Here is a 25,925-nt window from a genome sequence, read left to right on the forward strand (position 1 = left end):
TTTAGAGAGTGTTGGTAGATATTTTGCCCAATAGCAGAATCGCCCTGTGTTTAAGTGCTGGTCTGTTTCTCTTGCTTCCCATTAGACTGGAGCCTCCTCCCAGGTGGAGACATTGTCTTGTTAGTTTCTGTGTCCCCAGGACCACACTTGGACTATCAGTACGTGACATCAGAGTTAAACATGTCAGAGATTCATGCCATCTGGCTGACTGCCCTTTTCTAAGAACAGGAAACACAAAACAGGCCTTCAGGATCATTAGCCCCAGACAAACTTAGTTCCAGTATTTTCAAGAAAATAAATCCACTTGGCATGATAAGCAGGATGTTTGACCCTGTGTGTTGAATGGGATATGTATTAGATGAAGTCAGCATTTATGGGCTGTGCACTCATTTGGTTATTAATCACTCGTTAATGCCCATAGTGATTTTCTTGTGATGTTATTCACTAGTAAATATACATATCTCCATTTTTCTCAATTAAGAATAAATTCTTGGAAATTGGGGGCAATTATACTTCTTTGTATACCTATAAATTTGTTTTTAGTAGGCCCTCAAAAATTTTTTTAATCACGCAAATAAATCTAATCTTGATCATAAAACTACTAGGAGAAGGGACGGGGCCTCATTCTGCTAATGCGTTCAGCCCCTGATAAAGGGTTAGATAAGAGAATTAACTGCCTTCCACAGTGAGCCCTCAGCACCCTCGTTAAATATAGTTGAAGGTGACTTTCTCTGCTCAGCGTCACTCACAGGTGGCAGTGAGTGCATAGTCTTGGCTGAGACAGCTGGTGGCATTGCCAGGAGGCATGCGAGAGGTCAAGGACCATTTCAGCACCTCAAGTAAACGCACATTTGCTGTTGGCACCCAGCCCCCACGCTTCAACCCATCAGTTCCTTTCATCCTTATGTCCCTAATATTTTAATTTATGACTTTATTCAAATTATTATTAATAATTTATTCAAATTATGACTTGAATAAATTTTCTGAATGACATACAGCCTTCCATCAACTTAAAGAATGTAGGAATGTTCTTTAAAAGCTAGTAACAGGAATATAGGAGCAAAGGAAATTAGTCTTTGGGAGCCATTACCCACTTACCAGGTTGCTAAAGTACCTTTTTTTTTTTGCTGAGGAAGAGTCACCCTGAGCTAACATCTGTGCCAATCTTCCTCTATTTTGTATGTGGGTCGCTGCCACAGCATGGCCAGTGATAAGTGGTGTAAGTTCGTGCCAGGGAATCGAACCCAGGCTGCCAAAGCAGAGCACTCTGAACTTAACCGCAAGGCCAGGGGCCTGGCCTCTGCTCATGTACTTTTGACTTGAAGTCTACAGCAATCAAGTACTCAAGGTTCAAGGTTCAAAATGAACCCCAAGCTCTTAGCATAAAAAGTCTTTGAAATCACAGCTGAGCATGATGAGGTGGAGAGAAAGGAGTAAAACAGGGGGGAACTGACTAAATGACGTAAAATTGCTAAGAAACCATATCCCACTACACACTCGAGGCAAAGGTGATAACTAAACAGCTCATTTCTATAAAATGTTTTGACTCTTGAATAGAAAAGATACTAAAAATAGTTTCTGTAATTGTCCCATCTTAAAGTAATGGCTTCCCTGGGCCCTAGTCCCCCACCCACCCCATGCTCCATTCCAATTTGGGCTTCTACCTCCACGTTTCCTACCCTGCTTCCAAGCCTGTGGGATTTCATAGAGTAGTGTAACGAAAAAAAATGGGGGACCGTTGTAAGGTTATTACCTTTTAATTGTGCAAGTAAAGATCCTGGGAAAAACCTTCTCATCTACCATCACTAATAGTTCAAAAACATAGAACACTGTAACACCCTAAAGGAAGAGAGAAGAAAGAAAAGTTCTTCCCAGTTAGAACCATTGGAAATTTCAACCAGCATATATATTAATAACGTACTTTTCTTTTTTCATTAAAAATGTGTGGAAACTTCGTAAGGGAGCAACACTGGCATTTGGGAAACTCCTTTAGTCCACGCAAGCACGTTTTCCACTTTCCCCAACCACAAACCTCAAAGTGCTTTCCTTCGATTTCCAGTCTGTTGTTCTGGGCCACACCGCTCCTCCTGCTGCCCTCTCCACGCACTTCTCCTTCCCTGCTTACTCTCATCCTTTTCTTTCTCCAGTTATTCCTCCTGCTATCCTGTTTCTTTGACCCCACAGAGCTCTGATTCCATTGTGGGCCAACACTCCTTTTTTCTGCTTCTTACCTCTATTTCTCCCCAGTCCTCTCCGTTAAATTGCACCCCAGATGTCCTGATTATACTCTGTTCCCGGGGGCCCCAGTGTTACCGAGTGGTAGGGATCAGTCCATCCCTCAGGGAGTGGAATCAGTCCACCCCATTCACTTCCCAGGAGATTGATGAAGTTCACCCGGTCCCCGCCTGAGGTCGTTCTTGCTTCTCTTTGCCGAGGATTTTCCTGCTTCTAGAAAATGCTCTGAGTCGGCTGTTCCTTGGCCTTTTTGTCTCTCCACTTTCATCAAAACTTTTTTTCTTTTCTGTAAATTATGGCTATTTGGCTGAAAATTCAAAATAAGATAAATTCTATCACCCATGATTTCCCTATTTAAAACAACTATTATCAGTTTGGTACATAATTTTTAAAGTATGCAATTTAAGAAATATTGCTATAATCATAGTGTGCATATAGTTTAAATCTTGCATGTTTTCATTTTACACACTATTAGTGTTACAGGGCCTTAAGGGACTGGTGACCCATAAGTGGGTCCTTTTGCCTGGAGCCACTCCTGCGAGACAATGTTCAGAACAGTAGAGCAGAAACTTTATTCACTGATCAACAACTAGAGGAGGCAGAGCTCGTGCTCTAAAGCACCTTCCCATCCGAAGGGGAGATGAGCAGGGTTTTTATGGGATGTGAAGGGGGAGGGGTCTCCGTGTCATCGCTCTGGGCCGGGGCAGCTGGGGCATGTGCAGATCTTCCCTTCCTGCACAGGGCACCTCTTGCCCATGGCACCCCATCGCCATCTTGGACCTTTCTGGTTTGGATGGGGTCTACACTTTGGCTGTCTGGCATTGTTCCGCCATGGTTCCTATAAGCAAGCACCATTTAAAAACAAAGCGTGAGACACGGAAAATGTTTTAGGGACTTCCCTGGGTGACATTAATTCTTCTTCCTTGTTATGAGTCTTCAAAAACAGTCTTAAAAATAGCATATACCATTCCATTGATTGAATGTGTTCTGTTTTATGTAACCATGTCTATACTAATATTTCCATGACTTGAAATTTTTGCCTGTTGTTTCTCCTTATAATGTTCTATTTTGAAATATTTTCTTGGCGTAGATGTTCAGTCATGGAGTTTTGGCTCAAAGCACATGACCATTTTTTAGATACTTGATTCATATCACCAAATTGAATTAAAAAAAGTTATCCTAATTCAGTGCCACCAGCCATATCAAAGAGTACAACTTTCAGCATATTCTTCTCAGAATTAGGTGTTATCATTGATATTTCATAAGTAACAAATGTTACTTCATTGTTGTTTTCATTTTTCTTTGATCAGTAGTTTGGTTAATTATTTTACCATGTTCGTTTATGGTTCATGTTTTGTAAATTATCTATTTGCCTATTAATATATTTTATCTCTTTTTTCCAATACTTACGCCTCTTAATAGTGTTAAGATTAATAATTATAAGATTAATTAATTAATCATATTATATATTTTAATAATTATATATAAATTACATTATATATAATTTATAATATATTAATCAATAATTAATTATAGTAATAAGATTATTATTTAATCAATTTGGGTGAATTCTTTATAAAGATATTAACATTATCATATTTGGTGCAAATGATTTTTAGTCTGTTGTTTGCTTTTTTATCTTGGCTATATTTTTCTCTGATGTGTAAATTTGGAAATTCAATGCAGTGAATTCTGCCAACTTATTACAAATTCTTAGGCTCAGAAAGTTTATCCTCCCGTCTGAGGTTGGTATTCAGTTATATTTGTTCTTGTCTTCAGGCCCAACATCAGATCAGTAGGATAAATGGGGTCAAAGGTCACAGCTGGATTCCCCACTTCCTCACTGGTAAGGAAAGATTCAGAGAGGGTAGATGAGATGGCATCAATTCCTGGATGGAGAACAATCCTGATGTGTGGAGCCCCTCTTCCTCTGAGTTTGGAGCAAGGATTAGGGTAACCTGTGGGTGGTGAGGCAAGAGGTCAAGATACAGTGAGGGGGAGGGACAATGTGTATACCAGGAGACCCTCTGCCAAATTTCTTCATTATAGGCCTGAAGTCCACTTAACACTCACCGTGTATTTACTAGTCTTTCCACTCTTGGAGGGAAATAACCTGGGACTGTTAACTATTGTGTCCAAGTAAGTCACCCCAGGACCTGTGTGCTTCTATCAAAATGAGAAAATTCATATGATTGACACAAAAGGAACTTGTAAACTGGTGATACTTGCACAGTTCTTTTCAGAACTCTCTCTCTAAAAATTATTTCCATTGTGTGCTTAGTGCTGCCGCTAAAGAACAAAGAGGAGGGGCTGGCCCCATGGCATGGTGGTTAAGTTTGGTGTGCTCTGCTTCAGCAGCCTGGGTTTGAGGGTTCGGATCCCAGGCATGGACCTCCACCACTCATCAGCCATGATGTGGTGATGACCCACATACAAAATAGAGGAAGATTGGCACAGATGTTAGCTGAGGGCTAATCTTCCTTAGCAAAAGAAAAGAAAAGAAAAGAAAAGAACAAAGAGGAGCCTGCCCCTTAAACCTATTGAAAATGACTTAATAGGATTAGAATTTGGCTTGTATCACTGCCAAGCACTCCTGCTTCAGGAGGAATTTCATTTGGTCCAGCAATTCCTTCCCTTCACTCCCTGCTACCTGCAACAGCTATTCCTGTAAGTAGACACCTGGTTGCAAACTCCGTATGGGTTTCTCAAAGAGGTCCCAATCCAGATCTGCAATGCCATAAAGGAGGGAAAAAAATAAGAGGAGGTGAAACCATTGTGGTAGTATCTAAATGTTTTGGAATTCATTTTCTTCAATTTCTTAAAATGTATCACAGTCATACATGCATATAGTTCTATAAACTCATTGTGAAATACAGGTGTCCCTTGCAACGTCTCTCTACCCCAGCCATTTTCACTCCTCAGAGACAATTATTTTCAATGTTTAAGTTAGTTCTTAATGTTTACCCTTTTATCACTAAGTAAAAATGTATTGTGAATTGCTACTTTTTGATTGTCTTTAAATTTTAGGCATTATCTATTGACAATCCTATATGGAAGATGAGAATTTATTCTCCACACACGAATTCCTTCCTTACCCTCATCCTCCCAATACGATTATATTATAATTTTGGGTTAGATCAATATATAAGTTTCACATTTCCATGACTATGTAAATATTATATGTCGCTGACCCAAATAGTATATTATAATTACATTTAATTTCTTACATAAAATGTTTTGTTCTCAAGGCCAGCCCGCTGGCACAGCAGTTAAGTTTGCATGTTCCACTTTGGTGGCCTGGGGTTTGCTGGTTCGGATCCTGGGTGCGGACCTACGCACTGCTTGTCAAGCCATGCTGCGGCAGGAGTCCCACAAAAAAGTAGAGGGAGATGGGGACGAATGTTAGCTCAGGCCAGTCTTCCTCAGCAAAAAGAGGAGGATTGGTGGCAGATGTTAGCTCAGGGCTAATCTTCCCCCTACCAAAAAAATTTTTTTGTTCTCTCTGGAGTTAACTTTTTTTTCACTTGGATAGCTTTCTAGGAACCTATCTCATCCATCCCTCAACTTCCTTACAGTGTAATCGCTCTTCAGTAGTTCAAACACATCAGGCATTCATCAGCTTTGTCTTCTTGGGGACAGTTCACTCAGCAGACTGTGGCATTTATTATGGCTGTTCAGGTCATTGTCCTTCTAGGTTTTCAGTTCCTTCACTGTTTGTGAACGATGGGTAAATTCTGGATAAGTGAAGTGGTACTTGTGTTCAGAATGTTGGGGATTTTCTAGTATTCTATACAAACAGAGGATCTAAAATGCCTTCCTAGCAATCTCTCCTCTGAGATGAAGTATTTTCAGGTGGTGCCACACTAAATATTAATGCCTCTTTTCTGTCTTCTCATTTTTCATTGCCTTTATAAGGATATCAATTTCCTTAGCACAAGATTCTGTAAAATACTTAATTGACTTAACATTTTCTCAAATTTTGGGTACGGCAGCAATATTTTCTTCCCATGTAGCAAAAAACACTACATCAATATCCAATCTTGGAAAAATATTGCTGGTGGCACTAAAATTGGTACAACACTTTTGGGAAATAATTTGCCAATATGCAAAAGAACATCATTCCTTTGCCTTTCCAATTTCAGTCTTGGAATCCATTTTAAAGAAATAATCCAAAACATGGAAAAATCTGTAAGAACGTGTAAGAATAGTCACAGTGGTGTTATTTGTAGAAGCGAAAAAATGGAAACGATATAATGTCCGTTAACAGGGTAATAGCTAAATAAATTGTGGGATATATATTTTGCTTTTTACATACATGTAATAATATGAAAATAAATACTTGCTATAATGTTAAACAAAAAATAAGGATAGTATGTCCAGGTACACTGTGATTACAACTATGTAAAACATACACGTTGAGAACTGAAACCATCTACCCTATTCAACTTATGCCTCCATGAATATGACTTCACTATTCCCATGTTCATTAGCATAACTTTACTCTTCCAAGAGTCTCTTGGCCAGGAAATAAATTTATTGTTCATAACAGGAATTTCTCTATAGATCCATCAAATCATCAATAGGAAGTATCAACTGAGTTTATGATGTCCTAAGACTCTTTGAACCCCTCAACTCAAAATCCTTGCCTTAATGTTTCCACCAAATCTGAACAATTATATCATGATCTTTACTCAATCTTAAACAACGCCTGCTCATTGAAAGACCCAGTTTAACAAAACTCCAAGATTTCAATAAAATCTGGGCTTGCCCTCCCCTGCTCTGAGACACCACCCAAGCTCTGCTGAGATGGAGCTCTCCCTTAGGGCAATGAGCGGTAAATGCAGCCCTGTCTTATTAGCATATCGTGTTGGTGATACTTGGAAAACCAGCATCCAACAATACAGAAAAACTATGCAATATATACAGCTAGAAAAAGACAAAAGGAATATGTAAAAATAAGAACAGTTCTGTTAGGGGATTGGTATTCTGTCAACTTTTCAAGCCTTTTTAAAGGTATTCTTATGTAATGAGGGCAAGGCTTATTTCAATCAATATCTAAAAACTCATTTTGGTACAAGCCGCCTTTTAATGTGTAAAGATCAAAGAAAGGCAAAGCTATGCAACTTGTTATTCTCTTTGTTGTGCTTTGTACAACAATCAATAACAGTCTAAAGAGAAGACTGCTTAGGTAGGAAGCAGAGCTGTTCATATTGTAATTATGCTTGTAGAATCAAAATACTTATGGGCTCTGTTGTAATGAAAATGATCCAAAAATGCTCTAAAATCACTTAATGTTGAGAAACAATCATAAGGACACTGACTATGGCCTTTAAATGGGTTTTGGGTCTTTAATGGGACAGAGGCTTTAGACAATGGCTTGCTTAGCACTGAGTTACATAAATGTTGTCGACCTAACATAGCATAGATGCGTCTCACAAAATTAAAAGCCAGGCTTTACTGACAGAAATTTTGTAGTCAATGGGTTTGGCAGAGTTTGTCAAATATATTTCCTATCATTTTATGAAAATCAGGGAGAAAAGCTGGCATGTGGATAGTTTGTCACAGCTGACAAAGGCGACACTCAGGTACACCTTCATACCCCTGGCAGTTAGCTGTTTTGTGTCAAGTTTTCTAATGCAAACAAACTTTGATGGCTTGACTTGTTAAAATGGGCTCTGGTTAGGCCAATTAAAAGCCACTCAGGTAAATGTTACCTTCTCAACTTTTTTTCTCTAGGGCATCAATAAACTTTGTAGGGAGAAGTACATCAATCAAGGCATAACACCAAAAAACAGGATCTATCAACAAAGAAGTCTGGAAATTTCAGTATGACACAACCAGGAGATTTACACAGCTTCTGCTCCAGGTAAAGACACACCGATGAAAGGAATAAAGACAGAAACGCTAAGATTAATCAGGTAATTTTATTTAATATTTACCATTCAGCAGCAACCAATATGAACATCTGAGCTAACAGAATCTCTTGAAGTTGTCTGCTATGTAGCTGCTTCAGAAATACAAGCACATGATAAATTTAACTGTTCATTGCCAAAATTTTTTTAAAAAATGGCTTCAAGAGCAAATAACACTGATTTATACTGTGCCCAAGCACTAGTCAACAAATCTATTAAATTACAGAGGAAAAGGAAATCAAAGAAGCTTTGTTATCTTATGCATGTCACCTTATTTAAATGGAAGGCTTCATCTCTTTAAAGCAACAGGAATATGGAGCTTCCTATATATATATTTATACATATACTTTTTTTAAAGGATGTGATTACAAACACAAAGTGTTATCATCAAAAGCAAAAGCTAGTTCAAGAAATTTCCAACTGCAAAACTTGCAAGATACAAAGCTAAAATTCATATGTTCCTTTTCTCAATTATGAATACTTTCACTAAACATAAATATTTTAACATATATTAATTTTTCTGACATTCAAAATTGTAGTCAATATGGCAGAATTATTGTTAAAAGCACATATGTACAAATATTCTTTTTCCATACATAAAGTATTTGGCATAATTATAATAACAATCATACTGCATCCTCAACTGTTTGCTTTTATTTTTACTTTTTTTTACACATAATGGTATCTCTTATTAAAATTAACCAGTTATGTACAAAAATACTTGAACATTTATTATAGAAAACCTCTATAACCAGCCTCAACAGCGTATACCTGCTGAATGGTTTCATAAGGGAATATAAAAAAGTGGTCACTGCCTTCCAGGTAAGCTATCAACAAAACAAACACAGTTAAACTACAATGAGCTTCCCAACAAAAGAGGGAAAATATTTAACAGTATGATTTAAAATACAGTTCATATCTATTGTCAATTGAGTGTTATAAACAGTCAGTAAAAGAAAAAACAAAGATACAAAATACATTACTACATACAAGGTGCTTTTTTTCACACTCCTACAACTGTGGCATTCGCATCCCTATCTAGATCTAAGATGCTATGTTGCAATATTTAAGCCAGAGCCGTCCACAGCCATCATCCTTCAACAAAAGGACAACAGGATCAGCTAAGAAGACAAGCTCCACTGGTAAGAATGGAGAGTTGTGAGGAATTTTTTATTTTGTGCAGGACTGAAAGTTAATGCCCTTGGCTTTTTAAAGTCCTTTTGCCATTTAATCATGCTAATATATTTTCTCAAAGGTTTTTATCTTCATTTACACTATTGATTTAATACTGTCCTGTATTGATTCCTGAATTCTTGTTAACGGGACACATTAATTTGTGCCTGTTTAATACATGAACATCTGCTCTTCTTCAATGACAAATGTGGTAGAGGAAACTATCAAGTAAGGAAGCACAAGATTCAAGTAAACATTTCTGGGGTCGTTTGCTTAATCTACCCGATTGGAACTCTGAAAGTAAATTGCACCTTAAAAAGAAATACAGTAGATACTATGGTGTCAGAGTACTAAAGGATTTACCAACCAATTCACAAAGTAGAGTTTTAAGAATGTAGACAGCTGTCAAATGTCAAAAGCAAACTTAAGAAGTATTCTGTTTCAAGAACAAAACAACTTCCGGTCTCAATCCTTGCAACCCCTTAACTATTTTGTCTAACTAGCCTGCTTCAACTTTTAATTCTGATGATGTGCACTGATCAGTCTGCTCATGGAAAGAGCCAGAAATCTCACCTTATTTACAGATGTCTTCTGCAGTAAAGACCGTTATGTTAGGATGTGCAATGACTTAATAAGCTTTCTCAGAGTATCAAGTATTCAGTAAAAAGTATACAACATTATCACGCATCGTATTGTTTGACAATATTGTTTTTAAGATTAAACTATGTAAAAAAAGGGAACATAAAAAGATACAAAAGGAGTCTTCATCATTATTTACCACTTTCAAATGAGAAACGTTTTAATGAAACTCAGCCATACTTCATATAACATCTGGTGCTTTAGATCAGTAACTTAATATTGTGCAACATTATATTAATAAGCAAGTTTTAATTCCATTTAAAGACAAATCTGAGTACGTTATTAAAGTGCCTACACTAAATATCTTATCATACTTCTTATTCTCCTGTAAACGGCAAAGAATTCATCGCAGGTGAACAGAAAAGTGACTCATAACTGCGAGACCTTCCGTGGCAGGGGCCTGGGCCGTGGCGCGGGGTCAGTCCTCCGGGTCCCATTCTCCAGGTGGCTCGATCGCGCCGCCAGCGGCTTGGGGGGCAAGGCGGGCGGCTCGGCAGTGGGGGGGACGGGAATGGACAGGCTGTGAGGTAGCGGGACCGGGCGCCGCAGAGTCCGCTCGTAGACGCTGTAGGGTGGCGGCGTCTTGCTCTCCTTGCGCACCGGCTCCTCCGGCCCGCTGTAGCACGGCCCCGGCCCCGGCCCTGGCGCCGACGGGTCATTCACCTGATTTTCAAAGCCTGAGGTTTCCGACGTGCTACACCGGCTGAGAGAAGAAATCCCACTGCTGTAGCTGCCCGACAAGACCGGGGAGTTGGAGCTCAGTCCTGGGGAGTGATACTCCACGGGAGATGGGGTGAAGGATTGCACAGAGCCCTGCGCAAGCGGAAAAAGGGAGACAGCAGAGTCAGGAACACTGTGATGGGCTGAACCGCATCCCCCCAAATTCATACATTGAAGCCCCAACCCCTAGTACCTCAGAACGTGACTGTATTTGGAGGCAGGGCTTTTACAGAGGTGGTTATGTGAAAATGAGGCTTTTTGGGTGGACCCTAATCTGATATGATTGATGTCCTTAGAAGAAAAGGAAATTTGCATACAGAGATACCAAAGATGCCTGCACACAGAGATAAGACCCCCTGAAGACAGAAGGAGAATGTGGCCTTCTATAAGCCAAGGAGAGAGGCCTCCGGAGAAACTAAGCCCAGCGGACATCTTGGTCTTGGACTTGTAGCCTCCACAACTGTGAAAAGATAAATTTCTGTTGTTTAAGCTGCCCAGTCTGGGGTGTTTTGTTACGGCAGCCATGAGGGACCAACACAAACACCCAGACTCAAATTTGAGTGTTGTCATTCTCAGCACTGAACATATACGTCAGGCATTTATCTGCCAGGCCCACCATTCAGTCACTCCACCTCACTGCCTCCTTCTTATTTTCAGGATAGAAGATAAAAGTAATCAGAAAGGAAATTCAGAGGCATAGAATTAGTCTCATAATTTGAAAGATAGGGAACTGGCAAAAAGAAAAAAAAAAAAGAAAAACTCTGAGGGTGCCATTTCCCCTTTCTAGCTCAGCAGGGCATGAGCTCAGAACGGTAGGACAGGATGGCAGGACGCAGGGCAGCTTGACAAGCAGGCCGGACTCCCACCAGAGAGCTCAGGAGGAATGAGAGGCACCGCGGGCCTGCATTTGATTACTCTGTCCCAGCGCCGACTCCTGAGCTGACGCTGCACACTGGCGGCCCTCAGGCTCTAGCTTGAGATATGAGCTGCTTCATCTGCAGCGTTTTTAAAAACTTAGTTGCTAAGTCAGGTTTAAACAGGAAGATTTCCCCAAAAACTCCAGATTTCTAGCATTTCGTAAAGAACTGGCAGTTCTAGCAACAATGGCTCACATTCTCTTAATGGAAATAATCTTTTGAAGCTGTGCAGGGGCTGTTCCCTTTAGAGGGAGCATGAATTCCTCCCCACCCGTCCATATAGTATTCTGCCTACCTCCTTCACTCATTTATGTTAGCTCGCTGGCATCTGAATTTGCTACTTCCCCAACTGGTTTCCTAAAGAAAACAAGTCCTAAGAGATGTTCTGAGAAAAGAGGGTTCTGCTGGGAAATGCTGCATACTACATACTCCTTGAGTATATTCAAAGCATATTCACATGTAAAAGTCTTACAGTAAAGAAACCTAAATGACTTCGTTCAGCCCAGTGTTTTCTAAACTTACTTGACCGTAGACCATTTTCCTGTTTATCACATAACGGCCTATCAAACTTTAATGTTCTATGGAACACACTTTGAGAAATGTTGTCCTAGATGAACTTTACCTTGATCTCTTTTTCAACAAATTAATACTGGTAGACACAAATCCTTTCATTTAGCAAGAGCCTAAAATTAAGCATGGCCAGTTAAGAGATCTAAGGGCTGGCCCCGTGGCCAAGTGGGTAAGTTCGTGCGCTCTGCTATGGCAGCCCAGGGTTTCTCTGGTTCGGATCCTGGGCTTGGACATGGCACTGCTCATCAGGCCACGTTGAGGTGGTGTCCCACGTACTACAACTAAAAGGACCCACAACTAAAATACACAACTATATACTGGGGGGGATTTGGGGAGAAAAAGCAGATAGAAAAAAAAAAAAAGATTGGCAACAGTTGTTAGCTCAGGTGCCACTCTTTAAAAAAAAAAGAAAAGAAAATCTAAATTCCCTGCTGTTTTTGTCAAAAATGAGACTCCAAGTTCAAAATCAGGCATGTAAGCTCAGTCTTCTCCACAGGGTTAACTCCATCATGTAATTGCTGACAAAACTCTCAGTTAAGGCAGCAACGCTGCATTCTAATCACAGCAAAGTCAGTAACTTGGTAGCAGTGTGCCCTCTAATGAAACCCAGGAGTTACAACACCGATGTTCCATCCACTTTCTCTTCAAATTCTGTTTGTAAAGCTGTAGCTACAAGGCTGCATCTGGCCAGTAAGAACATACGCAGGTCTGCAGGGAGATGGTATACACCACCTTGCTAACTAGGACTATTTTGTAGCTACTTGAACATTTTCATCCCTTCAGTTCTTTTTATTTTTAAAGAATCAATCTCCAAGACTCTTATCATCGTATTACTACTCTGCAAAATCAAGTTGAAAAATGCAGATATTAATTCCATAGAAAGATGCGGGGGCTCTTTGCGAGTACAGGTAAATGTAAAGCTGCAGAAACACCACGTTGCCTTCCTTCCCATCACATCAAGATGACAGCCCGTGGCCACCACAGCGAATGCAGTCGCACATACTTTATGTTTAACGGCTGCACTGCAGAATGACAACAAAACTAGCAAGTAATTTGCACTCACCAGCAAATTTCTACATCAGAAACGTTGGCAATGCAAATGAAATCACACTTCTTTGCATATTTCTCCATCTTTTTGGCTTTGTTTTCCAGATTCTCAATTTCTGTCAGCAACTATCCTTAGCACCACAGATGTATCAGATCACGACCTGCCCCTCTTGTGTTTGTAGAAGGTAATTTGTCTTTTTCTTTCACATTAGCTGGAAATATCTCATCAACAAAAGGACATGGAGCATGTAAATCCTAAGTCACTTGGGTACAAAATCATTCTTTCAATGCTCACTTCAACCTCATCTTTGCCTCTGGTGCGGTAGCTCTGAACACCAACATCTATAGGTATGACAATCCTTGCGGCCAGTCTGATTCAATTTGGATAGAGACTAAATATTATTCTTTACCTTCATGAGGAAGTTTGTATGTTTAGAGATGTTAACTAGCCTACGTCTACACACTAATTCAAATGTCTCACCTTTAAAGCTTTCCAGTTTGTTCCCCAGAATTTTTTAATTCATTTTACTGCTTTGTTTTTTATTATCAAGTATGGTTTTTGTTTTTTTGGTGAGGAAGATTTGTCCTGAGCTAACATACATTGCCAAGCTTCCTTTTTTTTTTTTGGCTTGAGGAAGATTAGCCCTGAACTAACACTGGTGCCAATCTTCCTCTATTTTTTGCATGCAGGATGCTTCCACAGCATGTCCAGTGAGTGGAGTAGGTCTGCGCCCAGGTCCGAACCTGCGAACCCGGGCAGCCGAAGCAGAGCACATGGAACTTTAACCACTTGGCCATGGGGCCCGCCCCATGAAGCATGTATTTTGAATATAAATGAAAGCTTTACTTATTCTCTAAAATATTCAAAGAGAAAAAGTTGGGTTCAGCTTTGTCAAAACGAGTGAGGCTTACCCTAAAGGCAAAAAGGCACAGGAGAATACTAAGTAGATCTTGATTATTGATGTTTTTCAATTGAAGTGATTTGTTTTGGGATGTCTCTTAAACCAAAAGACCAGGCCGAAAACGTCCTGGGAGATACTCTGGGGCCATATTTCTTTCCTAATTTTTGGTCTGTACATTCTCATTGCCACCATTTGGAGAATGGGGCTAATAATCTTAGAACAAATGGCTACATTCCCAGAGAAGGCTCCCTAAAGGGAAAGCCTAGTGTTGTTTGCTCCCCATCCTCTTCTACCCCTTCTTCATGTGCTCTTTGCCTGGTCTGTGCAAATGAAAGCCCCTCACTGATGCACCGGGGATGAGTCTCGGAAAAAAGGAACGTGGGGCCAGTACATTTAGCCTCAGTCTAAAGAAAGGCCTGTACCTTCAATGGAGATCGCCCGGCAGGTGAGGGGGATACTGGTGTCGTGTGTCTTGCTGGTGAAGCTGTAAACAAAGAGAGATCATTTCAATTAGGAAAAACCAGATGGTTGACTATCTGCAGATACCCTCTGTGTGTATAAACCCATACAGATGATGCAGTGCATAAGGATCTCCTAGGCAAGGGGGCGAGGGGGAGAATCTAAATGATGCCTGTCCAAAACAGATTCCTCTCAAAGGATGGCAGCACCCAGACATGGGATAATCAGGGAAAAGTCACCAGAGCATACATGATGCTTTAACCAATGTGACAGGGCCCCAAACTAGTCCAGTGTCCCTTCCATCTCCCCAAAGTTCAGATGCTTCTGCACTGCTTGATCTATTTCAAAAGGTGCTTTTAGGTGGGAGGTGCCAGGGAGCAGTCCTCAGAAAACAGCCTAGGCAACTTTGGCCTGAGCAACGGGAAGATCAAGGTCACCTAGTCAGCTTAGAATAGATCCATGGGAATACATTTATACAAGCCTCCCTTTCACATCCCCAATATTCCCCAAACAGACAGAAAACCCTTGGCCACATCCATAGGAGAGGTGAGAAGTTTTCCACCTCTCCCCCTAATGCCTGTACTCAGGTGTTCCCTTGTCCTCGGGGCTGGTACTCCATGGATTTCATCATCATGGCAAAGAAGAGCTCTCTCTCTGTTTCTCCCACTAGATTTTCAAGTCCTACACCTGGGACACAGCATATGTGATGGCACTGTTTTGTGTGTCTGCTTGTGGAACAAATCCAGCTCTCTGAAGCATCGCCATGCACTCTAAGAGCCTGCTGTGACACAGTCAACACTGAAGCGTCAGCCAGATTTCCCAATTCCACCTACACAGGTTTCAGTGAGTTCAGGGTTTATTGCTCTGTGATGAGCTGCCATTCTCCCAGCTGTCACAGTGAGGTTTGTAACTCTTAAGAAAACTACAGAAAGGCTGAAAGAAAGACAGACAGTTACAGATCCCCCCAACAGTGACCACAGACGATGACATGAGGACAGACCATGAAAGCAATCAGTGCAGAAGGGAAGGCAGCCCTGCCACGTTAACTTGGGAGAGGTGAGGTCATCTGCATGCTCTGGGTCTTAAGGGATCAGGGAGAAGGGTCCAATATCACACTGTGGGGTTGTGCAGTCTCCCTCTTGCATGCTAGGGCATGCTGTCAGTGTGTGTCATGTTCCAACACCAGTGTTAGTTCTATCCCATCAGTCGTGGGTGTTGATTACGGAGGGAAATCACGTATGTATAGAGAAGCCAATCCTGATTGGGAACTGTAAGATTTACTGTTGCTTGGGGCCCTCCCCTCTTCCTCTTGACTCAGGCGTTCACTGACACCACCACTGTGAACTCCACAGCAGCCCCTGCACCCACTGTGTGTTCACAGAGATGTTTCTCTAGAAAGGCATTCTCCCCCAGAGACCTAAAATAATTCTATCAGTATCCTTGTCTACAAGTTTGACTTGGCCTAGGAACCGAACCACCAATATTACTGTTCCTTAGAAAATGCTTTTCAAGTTCCCAACTTTAGGGACACAACTAGGTTTAACTGGAGAGTGCCTGAATATATGTACATCATGAATAAAATACACATTCTTGGTTGATGAGTCTTCATCTTCCATGGTCTCACTAATGCAGACTATCAATTAAGCCTAAAGTTATTTCCTGTTTTGTTTAAAGATTTCACATGCCTTTCAAAACCTGTTGGTGACTTCTAGCTTTGGTAAGTATGGAACAAACTGGGTAACATAGTTTACTTTAAAAAGAGGGAAAGTCAGTTTACTTTTCTTAGTTTAAGGGGAAAAAAAAAGATGAGATACTAAAACACAGCCAATGAAACATGATCAACCCAGAAAAAATCCATGAAGGAATAGTGTCATCTTGTCTCTTGCCTAAGGCCAGTTATATTTGTGAAGCTTCAAAGCTACTCTAGACATAGGTAAGTGTTGAAAAGACTCTCCCCACCACCAGGATAGGTAGAGTCAGTAAAGTAGGTCAGGTTCCTCTTAAAGACTGCACCCTACTTAGGTCACCAAGCAAATAGCTTGTTCAGGAGGAAGGGGCCTGTTATTGCTAAAACTCACAAAGGAAGTTTCTTAAGAATAATTTTCAGTGGCTCTCAAAATCTAGAAAGGGTTAGTAAAATACAGATTCTAAGGTCTTACGCCAGAAATACTGAAATTCTGATTCAGTAGTCTGAGATTAGGCCCAAGAATTTGCTTCTTAAACCACTCCCCCAGGGGAGGCAATGCCCTGAACCAACCCTTTGAGAAACAGGAGTCTTGAAAACAGATCTCTCTAAGCAACAGATAGCTATGGATACAACGCTAGTTGGTCCCCACAAGCCTATTAAAGTTACAGTTAGTCAATTCCTATTTAGGGGCAACCTTAAACCCTTACATGAGCCCCAAATAAGACTGAACAAAGTGGCTGAGTTAGCATAAGAATGAGGTGGGTAAAGCGAAGCACAGAGAAAATGCTAGTGGCTTAGCAAGGTTAGGATACCTCCCCACATTTTGAGATGGTGCCTTGGAGGAGAACATTCTACAAAATCTGTCTGTGGGGTTTATTAGGAACGGAGGACTGTTTGACTTCGTGTACCAGAAGCTCAGGAAAAAGGGACAACACTGGAAATGAATTATGCAGTTACTAAGGTTTTTACCTCAAACACCAAAATGCCTACCTTTCTCTGAGGAATTCACGACAAACTGAAGTAGTCAATAAAAGTTATCTGATAAAAGTGATTGTTCAAATGCTTCAAATACCCACCAGTCTGTGTGGGTCTTGGAGGGACAGGGGGAGAGATAAGCTTCCCACTATCCGACATGTTCTTGGCTTCTTTCCCACTGTCCAGGCTCCAGCTGCTAGGGGTGGGATTCACAGCTGGAAGGGAATAACACAGCTAAAAACACATGGTCCACTCTGCCCTTCAAACGCTTGAGATCTTAAAAGAAAGAATTATCCAGAATAAAAAAAAATAATAACTGGATTTAAAAAAAAGCCAGGAAACCTAACTACTAAAGCTTTATTTAATTGCCTACCTCACAGTTATAGTTGACATTTAACTGGGTGACAGCACGTCTCTTTATTTCCCTCGAGCAGTGAAGCAGAACTACAGATCTCTACACTAGACTAGAAATGTTGAGAATGACAAATGCATCTAGATGTGGGTAACAGATGGAGATATAGTCATTATTTTAAAACTTGTTTTTTAGTGGAAATTTCTGGACAAGGGGCACCCAAAAAGGAGGAAGGCAATGACATGCTAATATTTCAACTGTTTGGCAGAATTATTGGGATGGACTAGCCACTCTACAGTGTGCTGTTGATCAACTCTTTGAGGAAAAGACCCTTGTTCCTGAAATCATTGGATTATACTGAAATACGTCCTAAAAGAAAAATTTGGAATACTGACAGTCTTATTCCTTTTCTGTAATTTGCCTGTTCCATGCTTCAGTAAGATGCAGAAACATGGAACAACCCTGTTAGGAACAAGGGCAAGACACACAAGGTTATAAATAGCCACTATGCAATGAGTTTTACAAGAGCAAGTGTTGCAGGTGGCCGTGGCCTGCTCCCTGTACAGACACTGCCACCTGATGGACATGTCTAGGATTTCAACATTTTACCATTCTTTAAAGCATGGCATTCATTTAATGGGATGGAATTACCACTCTTAGAATCCTTTTTCTCTGTTCCTCTTAAATGTGCCTTGTGGTTTTCTTTGGTAGAGGGGTGATAAAAATACCCCATTCTTAAGTTCTCTGGACAAAGATCAGTATTTGACTTGTAACATTAAAGCAGAATTTGTGTTCTAAAATAATTTTGGCCAGGGTCTTGCTAATTTTGATCTCCCAAGGAAAGTTTTAATGTTAACTTATTGGTGTACTCAAATGACAATACAGTCTAGTTCTAAATGAGGGCAATTAAAGCGCACTTTATGGGGACATTTCGTTAGTGACTCTTGATTCATTGGCTCGTGGGACGGCTCCGAATTTTGAGGCTTGACCCCAAGAGAGGCAAACGGGTGACTTGCTGCAAGCCCCCCACCCCCAGCTGAGGAAGTCACATTTAGTCTGCTCTGCATCTTCCGCTGTGTTGCACAGACTGATGCTAACTGGCTATTAACAGCTATGCGCGTGTTTGTTTCTCATTTTTTGTGTGACCTTGCAGCAGGGCACACTCCATTTTGCACTGGATTGCAACTCTTAAGTAGTATTTGAGTCACCACAAACAACAGATGAGCTGGCAGAATGAGCTTTGTAAGGGAGATGAAGGGTGGGACCAGGGAATCAATCTGGGAAGGTGCTGTTTCCACGGTGCTGAACAAGTAGCCTAATTGGCAAAATTTGCTTCAGGAAGCGCGGGAATTGCCTCAGTGACTCGCTGAATGACACCCATAGCCAGTGAACAGAGGAGTGCCTAACTTGCTCAGATTCTGCTGTTAAATCCTACAAGAAAACAGTTTTTAAAGAATGCATCATGAATGACTGTCTTCATTAATCCCTTAAAGAGCAAATTAGTCCTGATCATTAAAGATCTGGAGACCTGCCTTCCACAAAGACACATGGAAGACTGGAGAAAATGAGAACAAAACAACCCCTGACACATTCCAGGACTGATGAAGGGGCTGGCTTTACACCCACCTTTCTCAGGCGCAGAAAGATTTGGGTCGCTGCGTGGCAAGGCCCCGTCTCCAATGTGGTTAAACAGCAGCCTCTGGAAGGGACAACAGCCTATTTTTATGATGCGATATGCTGACATGGGAAACCTTTTAGAAAACGAGATAATTATCTCATTACTGAAACTTTTTGTTCAAAATAATTTTTATATGGTGTATGATGAACCTAGGAACAAAAAATTTAATTATATTTAAGGAAAAAAGGGGAGAAGAGCCTTGGATTTTGAGAAAGAGAACACAGTGTTTAGAAAGTTTGTATTAGATTTTAAATATAAATGGTAAATAAGTTTTCATAATAGAATGTAGGGAAAAATAAATAATAACTAGCAGTGAAGCTCTGGTGCTCTTTATAAAGATAAAGGCTAGACTGGCAATATGAAATGCAAATAAATAAGAATTAAAGGAGAAATATTAGCAAAAAAAATCTCTAGTGAATGGATTTCACATTTTAAATCCAAATTAGGTTAAAATGTATGAAATGGTCAACAATATTCTACAATTTTTAACCCACAAAAATGCCAGTTTTACATGGTTCTACCTAATATATTAAAAGAAAAAGCATGAGTCCTTAAAAGTAGGTGTGCCATGGCAATGTGTATTATTGAAGTTTTGGCAACATACACACTGCTTCAAATTTTACCAAAAGTGGGACACTTGGGAGGCTAATCATGGAAGGCTCTCAGAGCCCCGATGCTGGCAACATGCTCTCCAAGAGCAGATGGGACAAACTGTGAAATTCCCTTGCAACATCAAGTGGCAAAGGGAAATGAAACTGGTGAGCTGGTTCAGCCAAACGCACTCAGCTATAATTTCTGCGAGACACCAGTGCTGTGCAGATGAGGTATCCTGGGACTTCCTGGAAGATCACACAATCAGCAAAGACAAAGCAATCAAGCCAATTCCCACTCGCTCTCATCCATTTCCAGATGCAGCTACAGACTTCTGCCAGGATGGTGTAGAAAAACAGAGAAATTAGCTGGAGTATAAATAGCTACTGTTCTCTGCTCCTGAGTTATTCCCCAATAATCGGTACAACTCAGGGATACTCTTGAATCTTCAACTTTGAAACCACTCTTCAAAGCCCTTGAAGTGCCCAGAGGGCCAGGCCCTTGCTCAGACTAAAAGGGATCACTTCAAAACGAAGTCCAGGCCGGAGGTGACGGCCGTGTTCCCTTACTCCTGAGGAGCGCAGGGAACGCCGAGGACTCAAATGCTTCTCCCTCCATGCGTTAGAGAAGAATGGCAAAGGCAAATGGAAATGGCCCCTGCACCCTTGGGGACCTCACAAAGGAATCAACTGCAGCTCTCTCAAACTAGGCAGAGGCCAAAAGGAAGACTGCCGGGCAGACCTTGCTTCTCCTCAAGGGTCTTTTGCTAATGTGAGAAGTTTCTCCAAATTTCTACTACACACACAGACACACACCCCAGCTCATTCGCCCCATTAGCCCCGGTAATGTTTAAAGTAAAGTAGCAACATGAAATGCAGTCAGATCCAGGAGGGTAAAATCATTTCCCAATTTTCCTCTCAGCTTTACCGCCCAGGCAACAACCCCTGTATCTGCATCAGAAATAGGGCTCAAACCAATTCCTAACAAGAGGCACAGAACAGAGGTTCACTCTTCACCCAGCTGGAGCTGTTGTCTCCCAGGACCTGCTGTCACAGCTGGGTGCCTCTGGCAGCTACAGCGTGTTTCTGCGGAGATATGTAAGCAATTCCAGACTTTTCCTTGTTTTCTAGTATCGCCATCCCGCAAGGACTACCTGAGAAGGCTCCACAGGTGTTGGATAGATGGCACTGCATGGTCTCTCTCTTGGGGACAGGCAAGAGTTTTCTCTGGAATGTTTGTGTTTGTCAGACAACAAAGGAGAAGCTGGGAAGAGAAGGAAAGAAAGCATCATCAGTGAGGTGGTGGTGCTGGACCTGTTGGCGGGAGAGGGCTTGAGTGTTGTGACAGCGGCCACAGTTTAGGAAATTGAAGCCACAGCTCCTGGGGGCTGGAAGGCTCTCTAAGCATCCTTAGTCTACCCCACACCCTGGCACTGACCTCTGGCACTCGATGGAGCAGAACTTGTCACATTAGGCGAAGCTGAGTGAGTAGAGCTCAAGCTTGAGGTAGATGGACTTGGCTGGAAATACATGGGAGCTGTTATCACACACTGCTCAGAGGCTCCAGACAACACTGAGGCGTTTGAAACAAGATCACTGACATTTTTTTTCAAATTAGCAATAAATAAACAAACAAACAAACAAAAAGAAAGCAAAAGGCCATTTAGAAATATAGAAAAATCTCACTGACTCAGAGTGATAAGGAGGCCTGTCTGAATTAATCAAGAATCCAAGATTTGGACTCCTGCCAAAGGAATGCATTCGTGTTGGTTTCAGCTACATACTGTGACTTGGGACCAGGAAGCAGTGCACCTCTTTCTAAAGTCCAAGCAGAAAGACTCCCAGCCGAGGGCATGTAAACAGGTGAGTGCTTCTCAAAGGCAGGGAATACACCTTCTTATGTTCTCCAAAAATGTGTTCAAAGCATGAATTTGGTAATATGGCTTATGCCCCTTCTCCAAAGATAGTGGTGAGGAAGATTTCAGCTTAGTCTTACTGAATTATTATAAATTCTTTATTAGTGGTGTCTAAAATTTTTTTGTTGCAAGAGTTACAACTCTTTTTTTTTTTACTGACTCTAAAATCCCTAAAAACTATATGTTCTACTTTCATAAAAAACTTTATATTATGGAAATTTCCCAATATGTACAAAAGTAGTGAGATTTTTAGAATGGACCCCTAAACCCTGTATTCTTAAGGAAAAAAAGCCACTTAGAAATGCTAAGAGGCAGGTAGGATGTGGCGACATGCTCCAGGAGTCCTGGACTGAAGAACCACATCCGAGGTAGGTCTCAAAACTAACCCCCGCACCGCTCGCCTGGGCTTTCCCATTGCTGGCTCATGTCTTCTTAGAGTGGATGGGACAGTTCTGAGAGGAGCATCTTTGTAGACTCCAGAGACCAAGATAGCCATGAGAGTGTTTAAAGGTCTGTCCTTAAGTCAAGTTCTTGCTCGTAGGTCTGTTCCTTAGCACGGCAGACTGAACAGAAACTCTCATGATCGAGACAGAAAAGGAATCAACACGACCAGACAAAAAGCTAATCAAGTACCTGCATGTTAAAGACTTCATCAGAGCTTTCTGATTGCCCTGTAATATTGCTTACTTCAGCAGAAGCTTGTGAGGACAGTGAGGAGGAAGAGTATCGGTTGACAGCTGGGTAACTTAATGGGCTGTTTCGGGGAAAAAAACATGGTCATTAACTCAGTCTCTGAATTATACTTTCTCACATGCTGGCATGGTATAAAGCCTGAGGAAAAAATATACATCCCATTTTGTTGTCTCCTGTTTGCCTCAATATAATCAAATGTTTGAGTTTATTTATTTATTTCTCATGCTGTTGCTGTTTTACCAGTGGCAGATGTCTGCAGCTGCCTCGCGGGTTAATTATTTCATTACGAAATAGCGTGTTTGACAAATTGTGCCATAAAGAATGAGAGAATCATTCCAGATCATCTTGTGGGGATGCCAGAGTGTAAGGTAATTCAGAATATGACTTACCTGCGTCTAGGAATTACCCTGGTACCATCTGGGCTCATAGAGGCAGGTGCTGAGTTTCTACACACGCGAGGGCTTCCATTAGGAAAATGGACTGGACTGGCTTGTATACAAGCAGAGAACTCCTAAAGATGCAGTAAAGAAAAATATTTTAGAAGAGGAATTATATGGGCAAAGTAACTCGTGAGATATTTTAGTATATTAGATACACATTGTAATCGTCATGAAATCTTCACATAGGGCTATTAAGATAAGTCTCAGTATTATTAAGGTTTCTCTCACTCTTTTGTTTTCATAGAAGTTGAGTGTGGAAAATAGAAGATAATGCAATTTTAACATTTGAGGGCTCCCTGATAAAAAGGTGCAGTTTGGTAGAAAAACCAAAAGATGTCAGTATTGGATACTTCATCATCATCCTTTTAACAAAAAGCAAGTGGCAGTGGTCAGACTGCCCCCTATGGACACTCTGTACGTACCTGTATCCCCAAGCTCGACTTCATCACAAAGAACTGGTCGACCAGCTTTTTGTGAAGGGGCCTCATATCTTGAGGCACAAACTTCTCATGCACGGCCAAACCAAATTCCAAAATCTGTGCCTTGATAATAACATAAGGAAAAAATCCACATCAGTGAGCAACTCCCTAAGTGCCTGCTAGGGATCAAGCACCATACCATACATTTTGCATGCATTATTGCTAATCCTCTCAATCTGACAAGATAGGAACAACCCTTAACTTACAGGGAGGACACTGAGGGTCAGAAAAATCCTGCATGTAGTAAAAGACCAATAGGGATTGGAATTTAGGGCTGATTCCGAAGACTTGATTTTCCCACTACCCTAAGTTTCCTTGCCATGTATTTTAGATCTGTAACAACAATCCTTTTAAACAGTTATGTGGCCGTTGGCCCCCTCTTGAGTTTCCCAGGATGGGGCAGGGAATGGGGGCAGGAGCTGTTCCCCAACGGATCTCTTTTCTGGATGGCACCCCCTTTTCCACATTACTTGTCTTTCTTCCATCAGTTTCTTGGGTGCCCATCCCTACTTCCCCCAGATTTTTCAAATCTGTCAAGGAAGAAGTAAAAAATGAACAGGAATTCTATAATAGTTGCTATGCTTCTTGTTTTTGTTAGAAAATATTATTCTTGTTCACTTATTATAACACAACATAGAGCAGCTCCTACTTTAAAAAAAAAAAAGGTTTCCTGCCATGAGGACCCCAAAAAAGATGAACATAAACATTCACGTTTCCTTTCTTCAACTCTCAGTAGTGCTGAATTCCTTTGATTTGAGTAGCAACTGTCTCACATTTTATAAAATGCCCCATGCTAAAGTGGTCAAAAGAACAAATTTCATAGACTAGGAGGAAAGCAAATCAGAAATCACAACTTTTATCTTTACAGTTTGTGAAGATTCAAGACTGAAAGCCCGGTCAAATAGGACTGACCTCAGGGGGTTAGAGCATCTAGCACCTTCCCTAAGGGGACAGGACTGTGCCACTCCCACCTACTGCCAGCACATTTGCATAAAGATAAAAATATCTTGAAATAAACATCAAGGACACCTTTGAAAGGAATAGTTTGAGGGAGTGTGTGTTTGAGGCATAAAGGGAGCGTCTGATCTCTGTGATGTGAGAGTGGAAGGGACGCAGGAGCTGAACCTACATGTAGGAGCCTCCAGTCTTCTTGATTTTAAACACTTGTTGTTTGATGACCTCCCTTTTGCCCAAATAATGTTGTAGGTTGGGTTCTCCCAGAAGGAGACTCTGACATGGAGATTAGGACGTTTATGGGGGAATACCCTTGGGATCACTGCCTGTTCAGGGGAGGGACAGAAGCAGGATTTGACAAAAAATGTTGAGCTGCGTGGCAGTCCTGTCAGCCTCTGCCGACACCAGGGGAGCTCTGGACCTTTTAATGGTCTGTCAGAGTTGGGCTGTGTTGGGTCCAAGTGGTCAGGCTTTATATCTCCTCCTTAGTCACTGACTGTGGGCCAGCCAGGAAGGTGTTGATCTCGGGTCAGGTGGCTCTTTGTGGCTGAGGCAATCCCTGAAGGACCTGAGAGCCAAAGCTGTCTGTTGAGGGCCACCACTCCCAGCAGCTGGGGCAACAAGTCCTTTTTGACTTCTGCATCTCTGTGTCTACTAGGTAGGGTTATCTGAATCACCTCAAGAAGTCCAGATGAGGATGGTGCCCTCGCTAGCCCAACTCTCTACTACTAAGGTCCCACAAAAATGATGTGACTTGCCCAGGGTCACATGGCAGTCACTTGTACCGCTTGTCCTATGATAGAGAGCCAACATTTCCTAGGCCATGGCTCTTTCCACAAGGCCCCAGGAACACAGGTAGGCTGTGGAGGAAACAAAGTTTCCCTGATTTTATTTTTCTTGAGAGGTTTCTTGGCCTTTTTAATTTTAATTCTGGAGAAAGAATTCAGTCAGACTGAATATAGCAGGTAAGAGCCCTGGGGTGAGGCAAAAAACTCACAAGGGACTGTGCTTGGGTTAAATACAGATTTTTAAAAATCAACAAAGGCTAACATCATTCCATAATCTTAAGCATTAGATAACCTAAACGGCTCACTTCTAGTTTCTACGTCACTCCCAGGGCCACACTGAGAACTTAACTTATTCTCTATTTCCTTGCAGGTCAACTCAAGTAACTCCTTTCTCTTTTCCAGAAGCTGTACAACTGACCCCCTTCCAGCCATGGCCCTTGTCCATGGCCACGTATTAAGTTCTGTGGACCGAGCCTACAAAGCATAAAATATGAACTAAAATCAGGTACAACCTCATCATTTTCTAATCCAAAGGGGCAAGCTTTATGTGTTTATTAACTTTGGTATTATCAAGTGGGAAGAGATGCTTCTGTCACATTTTATCACCCATATTCTATTTCTCACGGGTATAAAATGTCTCTATTTCCTATTTAACCCAGACTTCCAACCATAATGTCTCCTACTTCAGAGGTTTTCAAACCATTTGCAGGCCAAGAGCTATCAATAGGAAACAGCAGGCAACAGATTACTCACTCCAGTTCTTCATACTTGATGGAACCAAATAAATAAAAATAAACTA

General features: G+C 41.2%; 1 protein-coding gene across 7 annotated transcripts in view; it reads right to left on the reverse strand.

The window, feature by feature from the left end:
• Positions 1–8,140: 8,140 nt before the first annotated feature.
• DOCK4 (dedicator of cytokinesis 4) overlaps positions 8,141–25,925 on the reverse strand; it is a 435,939-nt gene continuing 418,154 nt past the window's right edge. For 2 of the 7 annotated variants that reach the window (XM_070617599.1, XM_070617598.1), the window contains 9 exons: positions 23,328–23,447; positions 22,855–22,976; positions 22,460–22,526; positions 21,295–21,376; positions 21,011–21,120; positions 19,215–19,287; positions 17,338–17,451; positions 14,538–14,599; positions 8,141–10,772 (listed from right to left, as the gene is read on the reverse strand). In XM_070617599.1, the coding sequence (XP_070473700.1) occupies positions 10,329–10,772; positions 14,538–14,599; positions 17,338–17,451; positions 19,215–19,287; positions 21,011–21,120; positions 21,295–21,376; positions 22,460–22,526; positions 22,855–22,976; positions 23,328–23,447 (1,194 nt within the window). In that variant the 3' untranslated portion in view covers positions 8,141–10,328. Of the gene's footprint in view, positions 10,773–14,537; positions 14,600–17,337; positions 17,452–19,214; positions 19,288–21,010; positions 21,121–21,294; positions 21,377–22,405; positions 22,527–22,854; positions 22,977–23,327; positions 23,448–25,925 lie in introns of all 7 variants that reach the window. The other 5 variants (XM_070617597.1, XM_070617596.1, XM_070617602.1 and 2 more) reach the window with 3 other exon arrangements.

The sequence above is a fragment of the Equus przewalskii genome, chromosome 4 (assembly GCF_037783145.1).
Source record: "Equus przewalskii isolate Varuska chromosome 4, EquPr2, whole genome shotgun sequence".
Taxonomy (NCBI): Eukaryota; Metazoa; Chordata; class Mammalia; order Perissodactyla; family Equidae; genus Equus; species Equus przewalskii.